Source organism: Crinia signifera, chromosome 7 (genome assembly GCF_055691185.1).
Source record: "Crinia signifera chromosome 7, ASM5569118v1, whole genome shotgun sequence".
NCBI lineage: Eukaryota > Metazoa > Chordata > Amphibia > Anura > Myobatrachidae > Crinia > Crinia signifera.
This window is the reverse complement of record NC_139223.1, coordinates 158,817,508-158,836,511: the sequence shown is the minus strand read 5'-3', so window position 1 is coordinate 158,836,511 and position 19,004 is coordinate 158,817,508. Positions and strand designations below refer to the sequence as shown.

Sequence of the window (19,004 nt, the reverse complement as noted above, 5' to 3'; positions counted from 1 at the left end):
GATCACCTGCGTGTGTGTTACTGGTGTGTCAGAGAGTAGTGCGCCACTGTGCAGATCACCTCCTGTGTGTGCATTACCACTACCAGTGTGAGAGGAGAGCGTCACTGTGCAGATCACCTGCGCGTGTGTTACCAGTGTGAGAGGAGAGCATCACTGTGCAGATCCTCCTGTGTGTGCGTTACCGGTGTGAGAGGAGAGCGTCACTGTGCAGATCACCTCTGTGTGTGCGTTACCAGTGTGAGAGGAGAGAGTCACTGTGCAGATCACCTGCGTGTGTGTTACCAGTGTGTGAGTAGCTTGTCACTGTGCAGATCACCTGTGTGTGTTACCAGTGTGAGAGGAGAGCGTCACTGTGCAGATCATCTGTGTGTGTGTTACTGGTGTGTCAGAGAGTAGTGCGTCACTGTGCAGATCACCTGCGTGTGTGTTACTGGTGTGTCAGAGTAGTGCGTCACTGTGCAGATCACCTGCGTGTGTGTTACTGGTGTGTCAGAGAGTAGTGCGTCACTGTGCAGATCACCTGCGTGTGTGTTACTGGTGTGAGAGGAACGCGTCACTGTGCAGATCACCTATGTGAGAGGAGCGTGTCACTGTGCAGATCACCTGTGTGTGTGTTACCAGTGTGAGAGGAGCGCGTCACTGTGCAGATCAACTGTGTGTATTACCAGTGTGAGAGGAGAGCGTCACTGTGCAGATCACCTGCGTGTGTGTTACTGGTGTGTCAGAGAGTAGCGTGTCACTGTGCAGATCACCTGCGTGTGTTACTGGTGTGTCAGAGAGTAGTGCATCTCTGTGAAGATCACCTGCGTGTGTGTTACTGGTGTGTCAAAGAGTAGTTCGTCACTGTGCAGATCACCTGCGTGTGTATTACTGGTGTGTCAGAGAGTAGTGCGTCACTGTGCAGATCACCTGCGTGTGTGTTACTGGTGTGTCAGAGTAGTGCGTCACTGTGCAGATCACCTGCGTGTGTGTTACTGGTGTGTCAGAGAGTAGTGCGTCACTGTGCAGATCACCTGCGTGTGTGTTACTGGTGTGAGAGGAACGCGTCACTGTGCAGATCACCTATGTGAGAGGAGCGTGTCACTGTGCAGATCACCTGTGTGTGTGTTACCAGTGTGAGAGGAGCGCGTCACTGTGCAGATCAACTGTGTGTATTACCAGTGTGAGAGGAGAGCGTCACTGTGCAGATCACCTGCGTGTGTGTTACTGGTGTGTCAGAGAGTAGCGTGTCACTGTGCAGATCACCTGCGTGTGTTACTGGAGTGTCAGAGAGTAGTGCATCTCTGTGAAGATCACCTGCGTGTGTGTTACTGGTGTGTCAGAGTAGTGCGTCACTGTGCAGATCACCTGCGTGTGTGTTACTGGTGTGTCAGAGAGTAGTGCGTCACTGTGCAGATCACCTGCGTGTGTGTTACTGGTGTGAGAGGAACGCGTCACTGTGCAGATCACCTATGTGAGAGGAGCGCGTCACTGTGCAGATCAACTGTGTGTATTACCAGTGTGAGAGGAGAGCGTCACTGTGCAGATCACCTGCGTGTGTGTTACTGGTGTGTCAGAGAGTAGCGTGTCACTGTGCAGATCACCTGCGTGTGTTACTGGTGTGTCAGAGAGTAGTGCATCTCTGTGAAGATCACCTGCGTGTGTGTTACTGGTGTGTCAGAGAGTAGTTCGTCACTGTGCAGATCACCTGCGTGTGTATTACTGGTGTGTCAGAGAGTAGTGCGTCACTGTGCAGATCACCTGCATGTGTGTTACTGGTGTAAGAGTAGTGCGTCACTGTGCAGATCACATGCGTGTGTGTTACCGGTGTGAGAGGAGAGCGTCACTGTGCAGATCACCTCCTGTGTGTGTGTTACCAGTGTGTGAGTAGCGCATCACTGTGCAGATCACCTCCTGTGTGTGCGTTACCGGTGTGAGAGGAGAGCGTCACTGTGCAGATCACCTTTGTGTGTTACCAGTGTGAGAGGAGAGAGTCACTGTGCAGATCACCTGCGTGTGTGTTACTGGTGTGTCAGAGAGTAGTGCGTAACTGTGCAGATCACCTGCGTGTGTGTTACTGGTGTGTCAAAGAGTAGTACGTCACTGTGCAGATCACCTGCGTGTGTGTTACTGGTGTGTCAGAGAGTAGTGCGTCACTGTGCAGGTCACCTGCATGTGTGTTACTGGTGTGAGAGGAGTGCGTCACTGTGCAGATCACCTGCGTGTGTGTTACTGGTGTGTCAGAGTAGCGTGTCACTGTGCAGATCACCTGCGTGTGTGTTACTGGTGTGTCAAAGAGTAGTACGTCACTGTGCAGATCACCTCCTGTGTGTGTGTTACCAGTGTGTGAGTAGCGCATCACTGTGCAGATCACCTCCTGTGTGTGCGTTACCGGTGTGAGAGGAGAGCGTCACTGTGCAGATCACCTGCATGTGTGTTACCAGTGTGAGAGGAGAGCGTCACTGTGCAGATCACCTCTGTGTGTGTTACCAGTGTGAGAGAAGAGCATCACTGTGCAGATCACCTGCGTGTGTGTTACCAGTGTGAGAGGAGAGCGTCACTGTGCAGATCACCTGCGTGTGTGTTACCAGTGTGAGAGGAGAGCGTCAGTATGCAGATCACCTGCGTGTGTGTTACCAGTGTGAGAGGAGAGCATCACTGTGCAGATCACCTCTGTGTGTGTTACCAGTGTGAGAGGAGAGCGTCACTGTGCAGATCACCTGCGTGTGTGTTACCAGTGTGAGAGGACAGCGTCACTGTGCAGATCACCTGCGTGTGTGTTACCAGTGTGAGACGAGAGCGTCACTGTGCAGATCACCTGCGTGTGTGTTACCAGTGTGAGACGAGAGCGTCACTGTGCAGATCACCTGCATGTGTGTTACCAGTGTGAGAGGAGAGCGTCACTGTGCAGATCACCTCTGTGTGTGTTACCAGTGTAAGAGGAGAGCTTCACTGTGCAGATCACCGTGTGTGTTACCAGTGTGAGGCGTGCGTCACTGTGCAGATCACCTGCGTGCAGGGCCGCCAAGAGAAATCCTGGGCCCCGGTACAACAACTTCCTGGGGCCCCCATGGACGGAGCCTCCGCACACTCTACGGACCCGTTGTTACGCCACTGCTTCCAAGGTGGATACACGTACAACAATTTATACTGTAATGCCTATTACACATGTCACACACCCATTACATATTATACCACATGCCATAATGCTCATTACACGTTATGCCACACACCGTAATGCTCATTGCATATTAAGGGGTTAACATACTCTGCCAGGGGTTAGCATTCTCTGCCAGGGATTAACCTGTCTGCCTTGATTTACATGCTCTGCCAGGGGTTAACATACTCTGCCAGGGGTTACATGCTCTTTGCAAAGGATTTACACATACCCTCCAACATGGCCCATTCCATTAGTTATAAAATGCTCTGTTCCTGGACTTCCCTGCCAGTGGCAGTTACAGATGTGAGCCTGCAGCACAGTCCAACATACCTCCCAACTGTCACGATTACAGCGGGACAGTCCCGATTTTCGGGTCCTGTCCCGCTGTTCCACCCGCGGCAGGCATTGTCCCGCTGCGGGGGGTGGCAGTTGGGAGACCCCCCAATCTAGTAGAATAGACCGCTGTGCGCATGCGCACAGCGTCTATTCTCGTATGAAAATGAGGATGTGGCTAATTAGCATAAGCCACGCCCTCATTTGCATACGCCCTGCCCCCTTTTCGGGTCCCTATTTCTTCAGGACAGAAGTTGGGAGGTATGGTCCAATATTCAAAAAGGGGGGGTCATATATACTGCCACCCCAAGCATCACTGTCCTGGACTCACTGGCAGTTGATGTGACTGCCCCTCTTTGAATTTTGGACTGTGCTGGAGTCCAACCTCTGTAACTACCACTGGCAGGGAAGTCCAGGAACAGAGCATTTTGTACCTAATGGAATGGGTCATGTTGGGGGTACTTGCCACCAAATAAAAAAAAACCTGTGTGTCCAGACCAGGGCCCCCCCTGACAGGCTCGGGCCCGGGTCCGGGTAAATTGTACCTGCTCCCCCCCTCTCTCGGCACCCCTGCCTGCGTGTGTGTGTGTTACCAGTGTGAGAGGCATGCGTCACTGTGCAGATCACCTGCGTGTGTGTGTTACCAGTGTGAGAGGAGAGCATCACTGTGCAGATCACCTATGTGTGTTACCAGTGTGAGAGGCATGCGTCACTGTGCAGATCACCTGCGTGTGTGTTACTGGTGTGTCAGAGAGGAGAGCGTCACTGTGCAGAACATCTGCGTTTGTGTGTTACCAGTGTGAGAGTAGGGCGTCACTGTGCAGATCACCTGCGTGTGTTACTGGTGTGTCAGAGAGGAGAGCGTCACTGTGCAGATCACCTGTGTGTGTGTTACTGGTGTGTCAGAGGAGAGCGTCACTGTGCAGATCACCTGCGTGTGTGTTACTGGTGTGTCGGAGAGTAGCGTGTCACTGTGCAGATCACCTCCGTGTGTGTTACTGGTGTGTCAGAGAGTAGGGCGTCACTGTGTAGATCACCTGCGTGTGTGTTACTGGTATGTCAGAGAGGAGAGTGTCACTGTGCAGATCACCTGCGTGTGTGTGGTACCAGTGTGAGAGGAGCGCGTCACTGTGCAGATCACCTGCATGTGTGTTACCGGTGTGAGAGGAGAGCGTCACTGTGCAGATCACCTGCGTGTGTGTTACTGGTATGTCAGAGTAGTGTGTCACTGTGCAGATCACCTGCGTTTGTGTTACTGGTGTGTCAGAGAGTAGCGTGTCACTGTGCAGATCACCTGCGTGTGTGTTACTGGTGTGAGAGGAGTGCGTCACTGTGCAGATCACCTGTGTGTGTGTGTTACCAGTGTGAGAGGAGTGCGTCACTGTGCAGATCACCTGTGTGTGTGTGTTACCAATGTGAGAGGAGAGCGTCACTGTGCAGATCAGCTGCGTGTGTGTTACCAGTGTGAGAGGAGCGCGTCACTGTGCAGATCACCTGTGTGTGTGTTACCAGTGTGAGAGGAGAGCGTCACTGTGCAGATCAGCTGCGTGTGTTACCAGTGTGAGAGGAGAGCGTCACTGTGCAGATCACCTGCGTGCGTGTTACCAGTGTGAGAGGAGAGCATCACTGTGCAGATCACCTGCGTGTGTGTTACTGGTGTGTCAGAGAGTAGCGCGTCACTGTGCAGATCACCTGCGTGTGTGGTACTGGTGTGTCAGAGAGTAGTGCGTCACTGTGCAGATCACCTGCGTGTGTGTTACCAGTGTGAGAGGAGAGCGTCACTGTGCAGATCACCTACGTGTGTGTTACTGGTGTGTCAGAGAGTAGCGTGTCACTGTGCAGATCACCTCCATGTGTGTTACTGGTGTGTCAGAGAGTAGGGCGTCACTGTGCAGATCACATGCGTGTGTTACTGGTGTGTCAGAGTGGAGAGCGTCACTGTGCAGATCACCTGTGTGTGTGTGTTACTGGTGTGTCAGAGAGTAGCGTGTCACTGTGCAGATCACCTGCGTGTGTGTTACTGGTATGTCAGAGAGGAGAGTGTCACTGTGCAGATCACCTGCGTGTGTGTGTTACCAGTGTGAGAGGAGCGTGTCACTGTGCAGATCACCTGCATGTGTGTTACCGGTGTGAGAGGAGAGCGTCACTGTGCAGATCACCTGCGTGTGTGTTACTGGTATGTCAGAGTAGCGTGTCACTGTGCAGATCACCTGCGTTTGTGTTACTGGTGTGTCAGAGAGTAGCGGGTCACTGTGCAGATCACCTGCGTGTGTGTTACTGGTGTGAGAGGAGTGTGTCACTGTGCAGATCACCTGTGTGTGTGTTACCAGTGTGAGAGGAGTGCGTCACTGTGCAGATCACGTGTGTGTGTTACCAATGTGAGAGGAGAGCGTCACTGTGCAGATCAGCTGCGTGTGTGTTACCAGTGTGAGAGGAGCACGTCACTGTGCAGATCACCTGTGTGTGTGTTACCAGTGTGAGAGGAGAGCGTCACTGTGCAGATCAGCTGCGTGTGTTACCAGTGTGAGAGGAGAGCGTCACTGTGCAGATCACCTGCGTGCGTGTTACCAGTGTGAGAGGAGAGCATCACTGTGCAGATCACATGCGTGTGTGTTACTGGTGTGTTAGAGAGTAGCGCGTCACTGTGCAGATCACCTGCGTGTGTGGTACTGGTGTGTCAGAGAGTAGTGCGTCACTGTGCAGATCACCTGCGTGTGTGTTACCAGTGTGAGAGTAGCGCGTCACTGTGCAGATAACCTGCGTGTGTGGTACTGGTGTGTCAGAGAGTAGTACGTCACTGTGCAGATCACCTGCGTGTGTGTTACCAGTGTGAGAGGAGAGCGTCACTGTGCAGATCACCTGCGTGTGTGTTACTGGTGTGTCAGAGAGTAGCGTGTCATTGTGCAGGTCACCTGCGTGTGTGGTACTGGTGTGTCAGAGAGTAGCGTGTCACTGTGCAGATCACCTGCGTGTGTGGTACTGGTGTGTCAGAAAGTAGCGCGTCACTGTGCAGATCACCTGCGTGTGTGTTACCAGTGTGAGAGGAGAGCGTCACTGTGCAGATCACCTGCGTGTGTGTTACTGGTGTGTCAGAGAGTAGCGTGTCACTGTGGAAATCACCTGCGTGTGTGTTACCAGTGTGAGAGGAGAGCATCACTGTGCAGATCACCTGCGTGTGTGTTACCAGTGTGAGAGGAGAGCTTCACTGTGCAGATCACCTGCTTGTGTGTTACTGGTGTGTCAGAGAGTAGCGTGTCACTGTGGAAATCACCTGCGTGTGTGTTACCAGTGTGAGAGGAGAGCGTCACTGTGCAGATCACCTGTGTGTGTGTTACTGGTGTGTCAGAGAGTTGCGCGTCACTGTGGAAATCACCTGCGTGTGTGTTACCAGTGTGAGAGGAGAGCGTCACTGTGCAGATCACCTGCGTGTGTGTTACCAGTGTGAGAGGAGAGCGTCACTGTGCAGATCACCTGTGTGTGTGTTACTGGTGTGTCAGAGAGTAGCGCGTCACTGTGGAAAAAACAGTGCGTTAGGCTGTAGGGTGGGGCGAGTTAGGTTTAGCCAGCGGGGTCCAGAGTTAGGCACTATTGAGGAGGGTAGGCTGTTGGGGGGAAGATACTGTCATCTACTACAAGCCCCAGCATGGACACTGCCAATCACTACACACAAAAGCAAGGCCACTGCCAACCACTACAAGCCTTAATGTACCCAGTGCTAACCACTGCAACCCCCAGCATGCCCCCCATGCCCATTCACAACTACTATAAGCTCCAGCATATTCTAACGGCCACTACAAACCCCATCATGCCCACCGTACCCACCCAAACAACCCACACACCCATACCTCCCCCACAACACCACCATCTGTCCCACACCTACAGCACCCCCACAACTGCTCTTCACTCAACCACTACACCCCACCAACCTACACCACCCATACGGGGCACCCCCGCACCTGAAACTCCCATACCACACCCAATCAAACTCCAACACACCGGCAACTCCACCAACCCCACATCCACCTCGGTAAACACCACACCTCACGCACCCCCAGTATTTCCCCACGCACCCTTTCTGCACAAACCATATTTCACGCAATAAAGGCTGCAACAGTTAATGGGGGTAGAGCACCTTACAACGGTGTGAAGAGCGCAATGAATCACCTAGTGTATATGTGTATGTATGTATGTATGTATGTATGTATGTATGTGTATATATAATATATATATATATATATATATCAATCCAATGACCCCACAGACGTGGGAATAAACAGCACTCAAGGAGACTTTGGTAAATGCCAAAAAACGTGTAATAACGAAGGAGGTGTGTGGGGGACGTTTCGGGGTATAAGCCCCGTCCTCAGCCCCAAACCTACAGCCAGGCTGTAGGTTTGGGGCTGAGGACGGGGCTTATACCCCGAAACGTCCCCCACACACCTCCTTCGTTATTACACGTTTTTTGGCATTTACCAAAGTCTCCTTGAGTGCTGTTTATTCCCACGTCTGTGGGGTCATTGGATTGATATGTATTTCTTCTCTGGCACCTGGAGCATTTGCCTATGAGACACTAGGAGTGCCGGCAGCATTGGATGGCTATATATATATATATATATAGCAACTCCGTAGACCCGTCACTCGGACCCTCCAAGGGTTAACTTGCTCTGGTGCCTTCAGTATAGACAAACAGCCCAATGCATAACACTCCAATAAGCAGCGGCACTCAGAGACTTGTAGACGGTGAAAAAAACGTGGATTTATTGTCTACATGTTTCGGGGTACTTCCCCGTCTTCAGGACAAAAGCAAAGTGTACACACAGTGAAATATATACCCCACACAAAACTCACCCCTCCCGCTGTCTTCCCGCACTTCCAGAGACGCCTCCCTCCGTCACCGTACATTCACCCTCTGTGCGGCAGCCGGAAGTCGTCGCGTCGCATTCAGTGGTTGCCAAGGCGACCAGAGGACTCTCACTCCCCCGGAACGCCCAGCCCCATCCTGTAGCTTCGCGTCCCCGGAAATATCCAGTGAAGGCAGGAAGAAGACGCGAAGCTACAGGATGGGGCTGGGCGTTCCGGGGGAGTGAGAGTCCTCTGGTCTCCTTGGCAACCACTGAATGCGACGCGACGACTTCCGGCTGCCGCACAGAGGGTGAATGTACGGTGACGGAGGGAGGCGTCTCTGGAAGCGCGGGAAGACAGCGGGAGGGGTGAGTTTTGTGTGGGGTATATATTTCACTGTGTGTACACTTTGCTTTTGTCCTGAAGACGGGGAAGTACCCCGAAACATGTAGACAATAAATCCACGTTTTTTTCACCGTCTACAAGTCTCTGAGTGCCGCTGCTTATTGGAGTGTTATATATATATATATATATATATATATATATATATATATATATATATACCAACCTTTGAATAATAAAGGAGGCCTACTTAACATTACCGGTAGGACCCTCAGAAAGTCCATTAAAGGTAGAAAGGTAGAATACAGGTCCTATATTAATACTACTGTAACCTCAAAAAATGGTGAAAGGTCTGATCGTCCATAAGGTCATAGGAAGATACTTCTCTTCAATTCGTCTGTTCCATGATATTTAAGTCCATCATATCAGTTTATGTATGTATGAAATTGTCTTTCCTTTCTTGAATACTTATGTGTGTGTGTGTGTGGGGGGCTCTGTTTCCTATGTGTGGTGGGCCCCTCTGTGTGGGGGCCCTTATATAGGGGGGGGGGGGGTCAGGTGACTGCCCTGGCTGCCTTGTCATTCATCCTGCACTGGTTTATATATATACAGACAGACAAGGGCTCTCGGCTGGAGATGCAGCCGGCTCTCAGCCACACACATGGATTAGGCGGAATGGAGACTCCCTATTGGGTTACATCTGCATACGTCCCACATATAGGCCACAAATAGTCCCACAATAGAGGAGTAGAGTATAAAATACACATATTTACCCGCTTCCTCCCATAAGCCAGAATAGCACCAGTCAGATCCTGCAGAGTACTGAGCTGAAGCTGGAACGTCTTCCTTTTGGTACCACAGATTTTATGGACCCGTCTGGTCCGTGCCACGTGCCACGCCGGCAATGCCAAGTCCTCCGAGTAGAGAACCAGAGCCCCTTTTCTGGTGATATAGGTCTTTGGAGTGGGAAACTCCCAGTAGTGATAGGAAGCATATTTATCACTGAGAAATCTCCTGATGCGAAAATCCTGCCGTGACTTCCAGTTGAAGTAATCCTAGAACGATGAACAGACATAGATCGGACACAGCTGTCTACCGTGGCACCAGTGTCTCCTAAGCACAGCGTCCGTGGCAGAAGGGCCGCTAGATACTGAGCCAGTACAGCCTGTCCTAAAGGCCCTGTCCTAGTATCCCTGTCCTAGTGGCACAGTCCTAGTGTCCCTGTCCTAGAGGCACTATCCTAGTGTCCCTGTCCTAGAGGCACTATCCTAGTGTCCCTGTCCTAGAGGCACTGTCCTAGTGGCAGCTGTGCCCAGGCCACCTAGTGTCCCTGTCCTAATGTCCCTGTCATAGAGGCATTGTACTAGTGTCCCTGTCCTAGAGGCATGTTCTAGTGTCCCTGTCCTAGTGTCCCTGTCCTAGAGGCATTGTCCTAGTGGCACTGTCCTAGTGTCCCTGTCCAAGAGGCGTTGTCCTAGAGGCACTGTCCTAGTGTCCCTGTCCTAGAGGCACTGTCCTAGTGTCCCTGTCCTAGTGTCCCTGTCCTAGATTCCCAGTCCTAGTGTCTCTGTCCTAGATTCCCAGTCCTAGTGTCTCTGTCCTAGTGTCCCTGTCCAAGTGGCCCTGCCCTAGTATATCTGTCTTAGATGAACTGTCCTAGTGGCCCTGAGCTAGTATCCCTGTCCTAGTGGCCCTGAGCTAGTATCCCTGTCCTAGTGGCTCTGAGCTAGTATCCCTGTCCTAGTGGCCCTGACCTAGTGTCCCTTTCCTAGTGGCCCTGAGTTAGTATCCCTGTCCTAGTGGCCCTGAGTTAGTATCCCTGTCCTAGTGGCCCTGATCTAGTGGCCCTGTCCTAGTGGCCCTGTCCTAGTATCCCTGTCCTAGTGGCACAGTCCTAGTGTCCCTGTCCTAGAGGCACTGTCCTAGTGGCAGCTGTGCCCAGGCCACCTAGTGTCCCTGTCCTAATGTCCCTGTCATAGAGGCATTGTACTAGTGTCCCTGTCCTAGAGGCATGTTCTAGTGTCCCTGTCCTAGAGGCATTGTCCTAGTGGCACTGTCCTAGTGTCCCTGTCCAAGAGGCGTTGTCCTAGTGTCCCTGTCCTAGAGGCACTGTCCTAGTGTCCCTGTCCTAGAGGCACTGTCCTAGTGTCCCTGTCCTAGTGTCCCTGTCCTAGATTCCCTGTCCTAGATTCCCAGTCCTAGTGTCTCTGTCCTAGATTCCCAGTCCTAGTGTCTCTGTCCTAGTGGCCCTGCCCTTGTATATCTGTCCTAGATTAACTGTCCTAGTGGCCCTGAGCTAGTATCCCTGTCCTAGTGGCCCTGAGCTAGTATCCCTGTCCTAGTGGCCCTGAGCTAGTATCCCTGTCCTAGTGGCTCTGAGCTAGTATCCCTGTCCTAGTGGCCCTGAGCTAGTATAACTGTCCTAGTTGCCCTGAGCTAGTATCCCTGTCCTAGTGGCCCTGACCAAGTGTCCCTTTCCTAGTGGCCCTGAGTTAGTATTCCTGTCCTAGTGGCCCTGAGCTAGTATCCCTGTCCTAGTGGCCCTGAGCTAGTATCCCTGTCCTAGTGGCCCTGAGCTAGTATCCCTGTCCTAGTGGCTCTGAGCTAGTATCCCTGTCCTAGTGGCCCTGAGCTAGTATAACTGTCCTAGTTGCCCTGAGCTAGTATCCCTGTCCTAGTGGCCCTGACCAAGTGTCCCTTTCCTAGTGGCCCTGAGTTAGTATTCCTGTCCTAGTGTCCCTGATCTAGTTTCCCTGTCCTAGTGGCTCTGATCTAGTATCCCTGTCCTAGTGGCCCTGAGTTAGTATCCCTGTCCTAGTGGTCCTGAGTTAGTATCCCTGTCCTAGTGGCCCTGAGTTAGTATCTCTGTCCTAGTGGCTCTGTCCTAGTGCCCGCTGTGCCAGGCCACCTAGTGGCCCTGAGCTAGTGGCCCTGTCCTAGGGGCCGCTGTGCCCATGCCACCTAGTGGCCCTGACCTAGTGGCCCTGACCTAGTGGCCCTGTCCTAGTATCCCTGTCCTAGTATCCCTGTCCTAGTGGCCCTGACCTAGTATCCCTGTCCTAGTGGCCCTGACCTAGTATCCCTGTCCTAGTGGCCCTGACCTAGTATCCCTGTCCTAGTGGCCCTGACCTAGTATCCCTGTCCTAGTGGCCCAGACCTAGTATCCCTGTCCTAGTGGCCCTGTACTAGTTGCTGCTGTGCCCAGGCCAGCTAGGGTCCCTGTCCTAGTGGCCGCTGTGCCCAGGCCACCTAGTGGCCCTTTCCTAGTGGCCCTGTCCTAGAGGCCCTGCCCTAGTGGCTCTGAGCTAGTATCCCTATCCTTGTGGCCCTGTCCTAGTATCCCTGTCCTAGTATCCCTGTCCTAGTGTCCCTGTCCTAGTGTCCCTGTCCTAGTATCCCTGTCCCAGTGGCCCTGATCTAGTGGCCCTGTCCTAGTGGCCCTGTCCTAGTATCCCTGTCCTAGTGGCACAGTCCTAGTGTCCCTGTCCTAGAGGCACTGTCCTAGTGGCAGCTGTGCCCAGGCCACCTAGTGTCCCTGTCCTAATGTCCCTGTCATAGAGGCATTGTACTAGTGTCCCTGTCCTAGAGGCATGTTCTAGTGTCCCTGTCCTAGAGGCATTGTCCTAGTGGCACTGTCCTAGTGTCCCTGTCCAAGAGGCGTTGTCCTAGTGTCCCTGTCCTAGAGGCACTGTCCTAGTGTCCCTGTCCTAGAGGCACTGTCCTAGTGTCCCTGTCCTAGTGTCCCTGTCCTAGATTCCCTGTCCTAGATTCCCAGTCCTAGTGTCTCTGTCCTAGATTCCCAGTCCTAGTGTCTCTGTCCTAGTGGCCCTGCCCTTGTATATCTGTCCTAGATTAACTGTCCTAGTGGCCCTGAGCTAGTATCCCTGTCCTAGTGGCCCTGAGCTAGTATCCCTGTCCTAGTGGCCCTGAGCTAGTATCCCTGTCCTAGTGGCTCTGAGCTAGTATCCCTGTCCTAGTGGCCCTGAGCTAGTATAACTGTCCTAGTTGCCCTGAGCTAGTATCCCTGTCCTAGTGGCCCTGACCAAGTGTCCCTTTCCTAGTGGCCCTGAGTTAGTATTCCTGTCCTAGTGTCCCTGATCTAGTTTCCCTGTCCTAGTGGCTCTGATCTAGTATCCCTGTCCTAGTGGCCCTGAGTTAGTATCCCTGTCCTAGTGGTCCTGAGTTAGTATCCCTGTCCTAGTGGCCCTGAGTTAGTATCTCTGTCCTAGTGGCTCTGTCCTAGTGCCCGCTGTGCCAGGCCACCTAGTGGCCCTGAGCTAGTGGCCCTGTCCTAGGGGCCGCTGTGCCCATGCCACCTAGTGGCCCTGACCTAGTGGCCCTGACCTAGTGGCCCTGTCCTAGTATCCCTGTCCTAGTATCCCTGTCCTAGTGGCCCTGACCTAGTATCCCTGTCCTAGTGGCCCTGACCTAGTATCCCTGTCCTAGTGGCCCTGACCTAGTATCCCTGTCCTAGTGGCCCTGACCTAGTATCCCTGTCCTAGTGGCCCAGACCTAGTATCCCTGTCCTAGTGGCCCTGTACTAGTTGCTGCTGTGCCCAGGCCAGCTAGGGTCCCTGTCCTAGTGGCCGCTGTGCCCAGGCCACCTAGTGGCCCTTTCCTAGTGGCCCTGTCCTAGAGGCCCTGCCCTAGTGGCTCTGAGCTAGTATCCCTATCCTTGTGGCCCTGTCCTAGTATCCCTGTCCTAGTATCCCTGTCCTAGTGTCCCTGTCCTAGTGTCCCTGTCCTAGTATCCCTGTCCCAGTATCCCTGACCTAGTGGCCCTGTCCTAGTGGCCCTGAGTTAGTATCCCTGTCCGAGTGGCCCAGAGTTAATATCCCTGTCCTAGTGGCTCTGAGTTGGTATCCCTGTCCTAGTGGCCCTGAGTTGGTATCCCTTTCCTAGTGGCCCTGAGTTAGTATCCCTGTCCTAGTGGTCCTGAGTTAGTATCCCTGTCCTAGTGTCCCTGATCTAGTTTCCCTGTCCTAGTGGCTCTGATCTAGTATCCCTGTCCTAGTGTCCCTGAGCTAGTATCCCTGAGCTAGTGTCCCTGTCCTAGTGGCCCTGTCCTAGTGGCTCTAAACTAGTATCCCTGTCCCAGTGTCCCCTGAGTTAGTATCCCTGTCCTAGTGTCCCTGTCCTAGTGGCCCTGAGTTAGTATCCCTGTCCTAGTGTCCCTGAGCTAGTGTCCCTGTCCTAGTGGCCCTGAGCTAGTATCCCTGTCCTAGTGGCCCTGAGCTAGTATCCCTGTCCTAGTGGCCCTGAGCTAGTATCCCTGTCCTAGTGGCCCTGAGCTAGTATCCCTGTCCTAGTGGCCCTGAGCTAGTGTCCCTGTCCTAGTGGCCATGAGTTAGTATCCCGGTCCTAGTGGCTCTGAGCTAGTATCCCTGTCCTAGTGGCTCTGAGCTAGTGTCCCTGTCCTAGTGGCCATGTCCTAGTGGCTTTGAGCTAGTATCCCTGTCCTAGTGTCCCTGAGTTAGTATCCCTGTCCTAGTGTCCCTGTCCTAGTTGCCCTGAGTTAGTATCCCTGTCCTAGTGTCCCTGAGCTAGTATCCCTGTCCTAGTGGCTCTGAGCTAGTATCCCTGTCCTAGTGGCTCTGAGCTAGTATCCCTGTCCTATTGGCCCTGATCTAGTATCCCTGTCCTAGTGGCTCTGAGCTAGTATCCCTGTCCTAGTGGCCCTGATCTAGTATCCCTGTCCTAGTATCCCTGTCCTAGTGGCTCTGAGCTAGTATCCCTGTCCTAGTGGCCCTGAGCTAGTATCCCTGTCCTAGTGGCCCTGTCCTAGTATCCCTGTCCTAGTATCCCTGTCCTAGTGGCCCTGTCCTAGTGGCTCTGAGCTAGTATCCCTGTCCTAGTGGCTCTGAGCTAGTATCCCTGTCCTAGTGGCTCTGAGCTAGTATCCCTGTCCTAGTGGCTCTGAGCTAGTATCCCTGTCCTAGTGGCCCTGTCCTAATGGCTCTGAGCTAGTATCCCTTTCCTAGTGGCTCTGAGCTAGTATCCCTGTCCTAGTGTCCCTGAGCTAGTATACCTTTCCTAGTGGCCCTGAGCTAGTATCCCTGTCCTAGTGGCCCTGTCCTAGTATCCCTGTCCTAGTATCCCTGTCCTAGTGGCCCTGTCCTAGTGGCTCTGAGCTAGTATCCCTGTCCTAGTGGCTCTGAGCTAGTATCCCTGTCCTAGTGGCTCTGAGCTAGTATCCCTGTCCTAGTGGCTCTGAGCTAGTATCCTGTCCTAGTGGCCCTGTCCTAATGGCTCTGAGCTAGTATCCCTTTCCTAGTGGCTCTGAGCTAGTATCCCTGTCCTAGTGTCCCTGAGCTAGTATACCTTTCCTAGTGGCCCTGAGCTAGTATCCCTGTCCTAGTGGCTCTGAGCTAGTATCCCTGTCCTAGTGGCCCTGAGCTAGTATCCCTGTCCTAGTGGCCCTGACCTAGTGGCCCTGAGTTAGTATCCCTGTCCTAGTGGCCCTGAGTTAGTATCCCTGTCCTAGTGTCCCTGAGCTAGTATCCCTGTCCTAGTGGCTCTGAACTAGTATCCCTGTCCTAGTGGCCCTGAGCTAGTATCCCTGTCCTAGTGGCCCTGACCTAGTGGCCCTGAGTTAGTATCCCTGTCCTAGTGGCCCTGAGTTAGTATCCCTGTCCTAGTGTCCCTGAGCTAGTATCCCTGTCCTAGTGGCTCTGAACTAGTATCCCTGTCCTAGTGGCCCTGAGCTAGTATCCCTGTCCTAGTGGCCCTGAGCTAGTATCCCTGTCCTAGTGTCCCTGAGCTAGTATCCCTGTCCTAGTGGCCCTGATCTAGTATCCCTGTCCTAGTGGCCCTGATCTAGTATCCCTGTCCTAGTGGCCCTGATCTAGTATCCCTGTCCTAGTGGCTCTGAGCTAGTATCTCTGTCCTAGTGGCTCTGAGCTAGTATCCCTGTCCTAGTGGCTCTGAGCTAGTATCCCTGTCCTAGTGGCCCTGTCCTAATTGCTCTGAGCTAGTATCCTTGTCCTAGTGGCCCTGAGCTAGTATCACTGTCCTAGTGGCCCTGAGCTAGTATCCCTGTCCTAGTGGCCCTGAGCTAGTATCCCTGTCCTAGTGGCCCTGAGCTAGTATCCCTGTCCTAGTGGCCCTGAGCTAGTATCCCTGTCCTAGTGGCCCTGAGCTAGTATCCCTGTCCTAGTGGCCCTGAGCTAGTATCCCTGTCCTAGTGGCCCTGACCTAGTATCCCTGTCCTAGTGGCCCTGACCTAGTATCCCTGTCCTAGTGGCTCTGATCTTGTATCCCTGTCCTAGTGGCCCTCACCTATTATCCCTGTCCTAGTGGCCCTCACCTATTATCCCTGTCCTAGTGGCCCTCATCTAGTATCCCTGTCCTAGTGGCCCTGAGCTAGTATCCCTGTCCTAGTGGCCCTGAGCTAGTATCCCTGTCTTAGTGGCCCTGATCTAGTGTCCCTGAGCTAGTGGCCCTGATCTAGTGTCCCTGAGCTAGGATCCCTGTCCTAGTGGCCCTGAGTTAGTATCCCTGTCCTAGTGTCCCTGAGCTAGTATCCCTGAGCTAGTATCCCTGTCCTAGTGTCCCTGAGCTAGTATCCCTGTCCTAGTGGCCCTGAGCTAGTATCCCTGTCCTAGTGGCCCTGATCTAGTATCCCTGTCCTAGTTGCCCTGATCTAGTATCCCTGTCCTAGTGGCCCTGACGTAGTATCCCTGTTCTAGTGGCTGCTGTGCCCAGGCCTATCGTATCCCCTGGCATCTGACAAGTACTAGATGGATGCTTTAGCCCCACATCACTGTAGCCTGTAGACTAGACATCGCATTGCCCGGCCTGCCGTGTGGTCAGCGCACATTCGGAGCCTCCCTCCCTAGTACCCTGCTGAGCGCATCGCAGGGACGGACTCCTTACACAGGAACATAAATGCCGCAGATAGGATCTCATACTACATTGTATGTGTGATCCCTGGTAAATGACAGTTTCTGTAACTGAATAGGAGTTGCACCGAATCCCAGTGACACAGAGATAACACTGCAATACTTGGGGGAATATGTGCGAGTGATCTCCAAAATGGGGCCGGGTACCCCTACATGTACCCCTCAGTGGGCAGTACTTACGCTGTTCCTTATACAGTATGGCAAATACAGGCAAGTGGAACAGAAACTTCTCACAGCGATCATACTGAACTAAAATGCCATCAAAGCACTACAAATCCATATTCCCTTATATATTATTATACGGTACTTTATATCCTTCCCATATATACTGCCGCACTGGGCGAGTTATTCTCCACTTACCTCTGGCTCATAGCAGACCTCCAGCTTCTCCTGCAGTGGCTTCACCACCTGGGCACTGCCCCGGCACAGCAAGGACAGAGATGCCATGTGTCATCACATTCCCGCAGGGCTCCCGGGGGCCCAGCTCAGATCCAGGGCCCCTGACAATGCCTCCTGAGTCCAGAAACAACCGTCCAATGATTAATACCCAGAGCCATAGGTCAGTATACTCCGTGCTGTGTAATGCCTATATGACCAGAACTAGGTACGATGTAACACATACATGATCAGTGCTGTGTAATACATACATGACCAGTGCTCGGTGCTGTGTAATACATACATGATCAGTGCTGTGTAATACATACATGATCAGTGCTCAGTGCTGTGTAATACATACATGACCAGTGCTAGGTGCGGTAACACATACATGTTTTATAATAATACTTGTGATCAGTGCGCATCAATTATGAAAGTGCAGCCTGCTATATTCCCATAGGAGGGATACCGTCCCCCTTAAAATGTGATTGTAGTGTTAAAGTAACACATACATGATCAGTGCTCAGTGCTGTGTAATACATACATGACCAGTGCTCGGTGCTGTGTAATACATACATGATCAGTGCTGTGTAATACATACATGATCAGTGCTGTGTAATACATACATGACCAGTGCTCGGTGCTGTGTAATACATACATGATCAGTGCTGTGTAATATATACATGACTGGTGCTCAGTGCTGTATAACACATACATGACCAGTGCTCGGTGCTGTGTAACACATACATGATCAGTGCTGTGTAATATATACATGACTGGTGCTCAGTGCTGTATAACACATACATGACCAGTGCTCTGTGCTGTGTAACACATACATGACCAGCGCTCAGTGCTGTGTAATACATAGATGACCAGTGCTCGGTGCTGTGTAATACATACATGATCAGTGCAGAGGAATACATACATGACCAGTGCTAGGTGCGGTAACACATAAATGATCAGTGCTCAGTGCTGTGTAACACATACATGATCAGTGCTGTGTAATACATACATAACCAGTGCTGTGTAATACATACATGACCAGTGCTCAGTGCTGTGTAATATACACATGACTGGCGCTCAGTGCTGTATAACACATACATGACCAGTGCTCGGTGCTGTGTAATACATACATGATCAGTGCTGTGTAATACATACATGACTGGCGCTCAGTGCTGTATAACACATACATGAACAGTGCTCGGTGCTGTGTAACACATACATGACCAGTGCTCTGTGCTTTGTAACACATACATGACCAGCGCTCAGTGCTGTGAAACACATACATGACCAGGGCTCAGTGCTGTGTAATACATACATAACCAGTGCTGTGTAATACATACATGACCAGTGCTAGGTGCGATGTAACACATGACTGGTGCTCAGTGCTGTATAATACATACATGCCCAGTGCTCGGTGCTTTGTAATACATACATGATCAGTGCTGTATAACACATACATGACCAGTGCTCGGTGCTGTGTAACACATACATGACCGGTGCTCAGTGCTGTGAAACACATACATGACCAGCGCTCAGTGCTGTGTAATACATACATGAAAAGCGCTTGGTGCTATGTAATACATACATGGCCAGTGCTCAGTGCTGTGTAATACATACATGAAAAGTGGTTGGTGCTGTGTAACACATACATGGTCAGTGATCAGTGATATGTAACACATACATGACCGGTGCTCTGTGCTGTGTAACACATACATGATCGGTGCTGTGTAACACCTACCTTGCAGATCAGGGCTCCTCAGTGCTGTGTGAGTGCAGGGACATACAGGAGTACATGCTATCAGGACTCGGTCCCTCCCATTGACCACACTGTGTTGTCTGGCTGGTTGCTAGACTGCACTATTGGGACATTTCTGGGGCTTGCCATTGTTCTGAGATTGTTTGTGTGGTTCCCCTGGCAGCAGCAGCCCCGGGGGGCACTGAGAATGCCAGCAGTGAGGGTGGCTCTGAGGACGGGTGCCTATATACACACAGGTATATACTGTATACAGCGCTCGGTGAAATCAGCAGAAGGATTAGGAATTAAGGTTATTTCTCACCCTGTATGTTTC

General features: G+C 52.2%; 1 protein-coding gene across 8 annotated transcripts in view; it reads right to left on the bottom strand.

Moving 5' to 3' along the window:
* The window catches only part of KIAA2012 (KIAA2012 ortholog), a 225,103-nt gene extending 206,305 nt beyond the window's left edge, over positions 1 to 18,798 (bottom strand). For all 8 annotated transcript variants that reach the window (XM_083154101.1, XM_083154093.1, XM_083154100.1 and 5 more), the window contains exons 1-3: positions 18,674 to 18,798; positions 16,918 to 17,070; positions 9,430 to 9,711 (exon numbers count right to left, since the gene is read on the bottom strand). In XM_083154101.1, coding sequence (XP_083010227.1) covers positions 9,430 to 9,711; positions 16,918 to 17,004 — 369 coding nt within the window. In that variant the 5' untranslated portion in view covers positions 17,005 to 17,070; positions 18,674 to 18,798. The remainder of the gene's footprint in view (positions 1 to 9,429; positions 9,712 to 16,917; positions 17,071 to 18,673) is intronic.
* Positions 18,799 to 19,004: the final 206 nt, after the last annotated feature.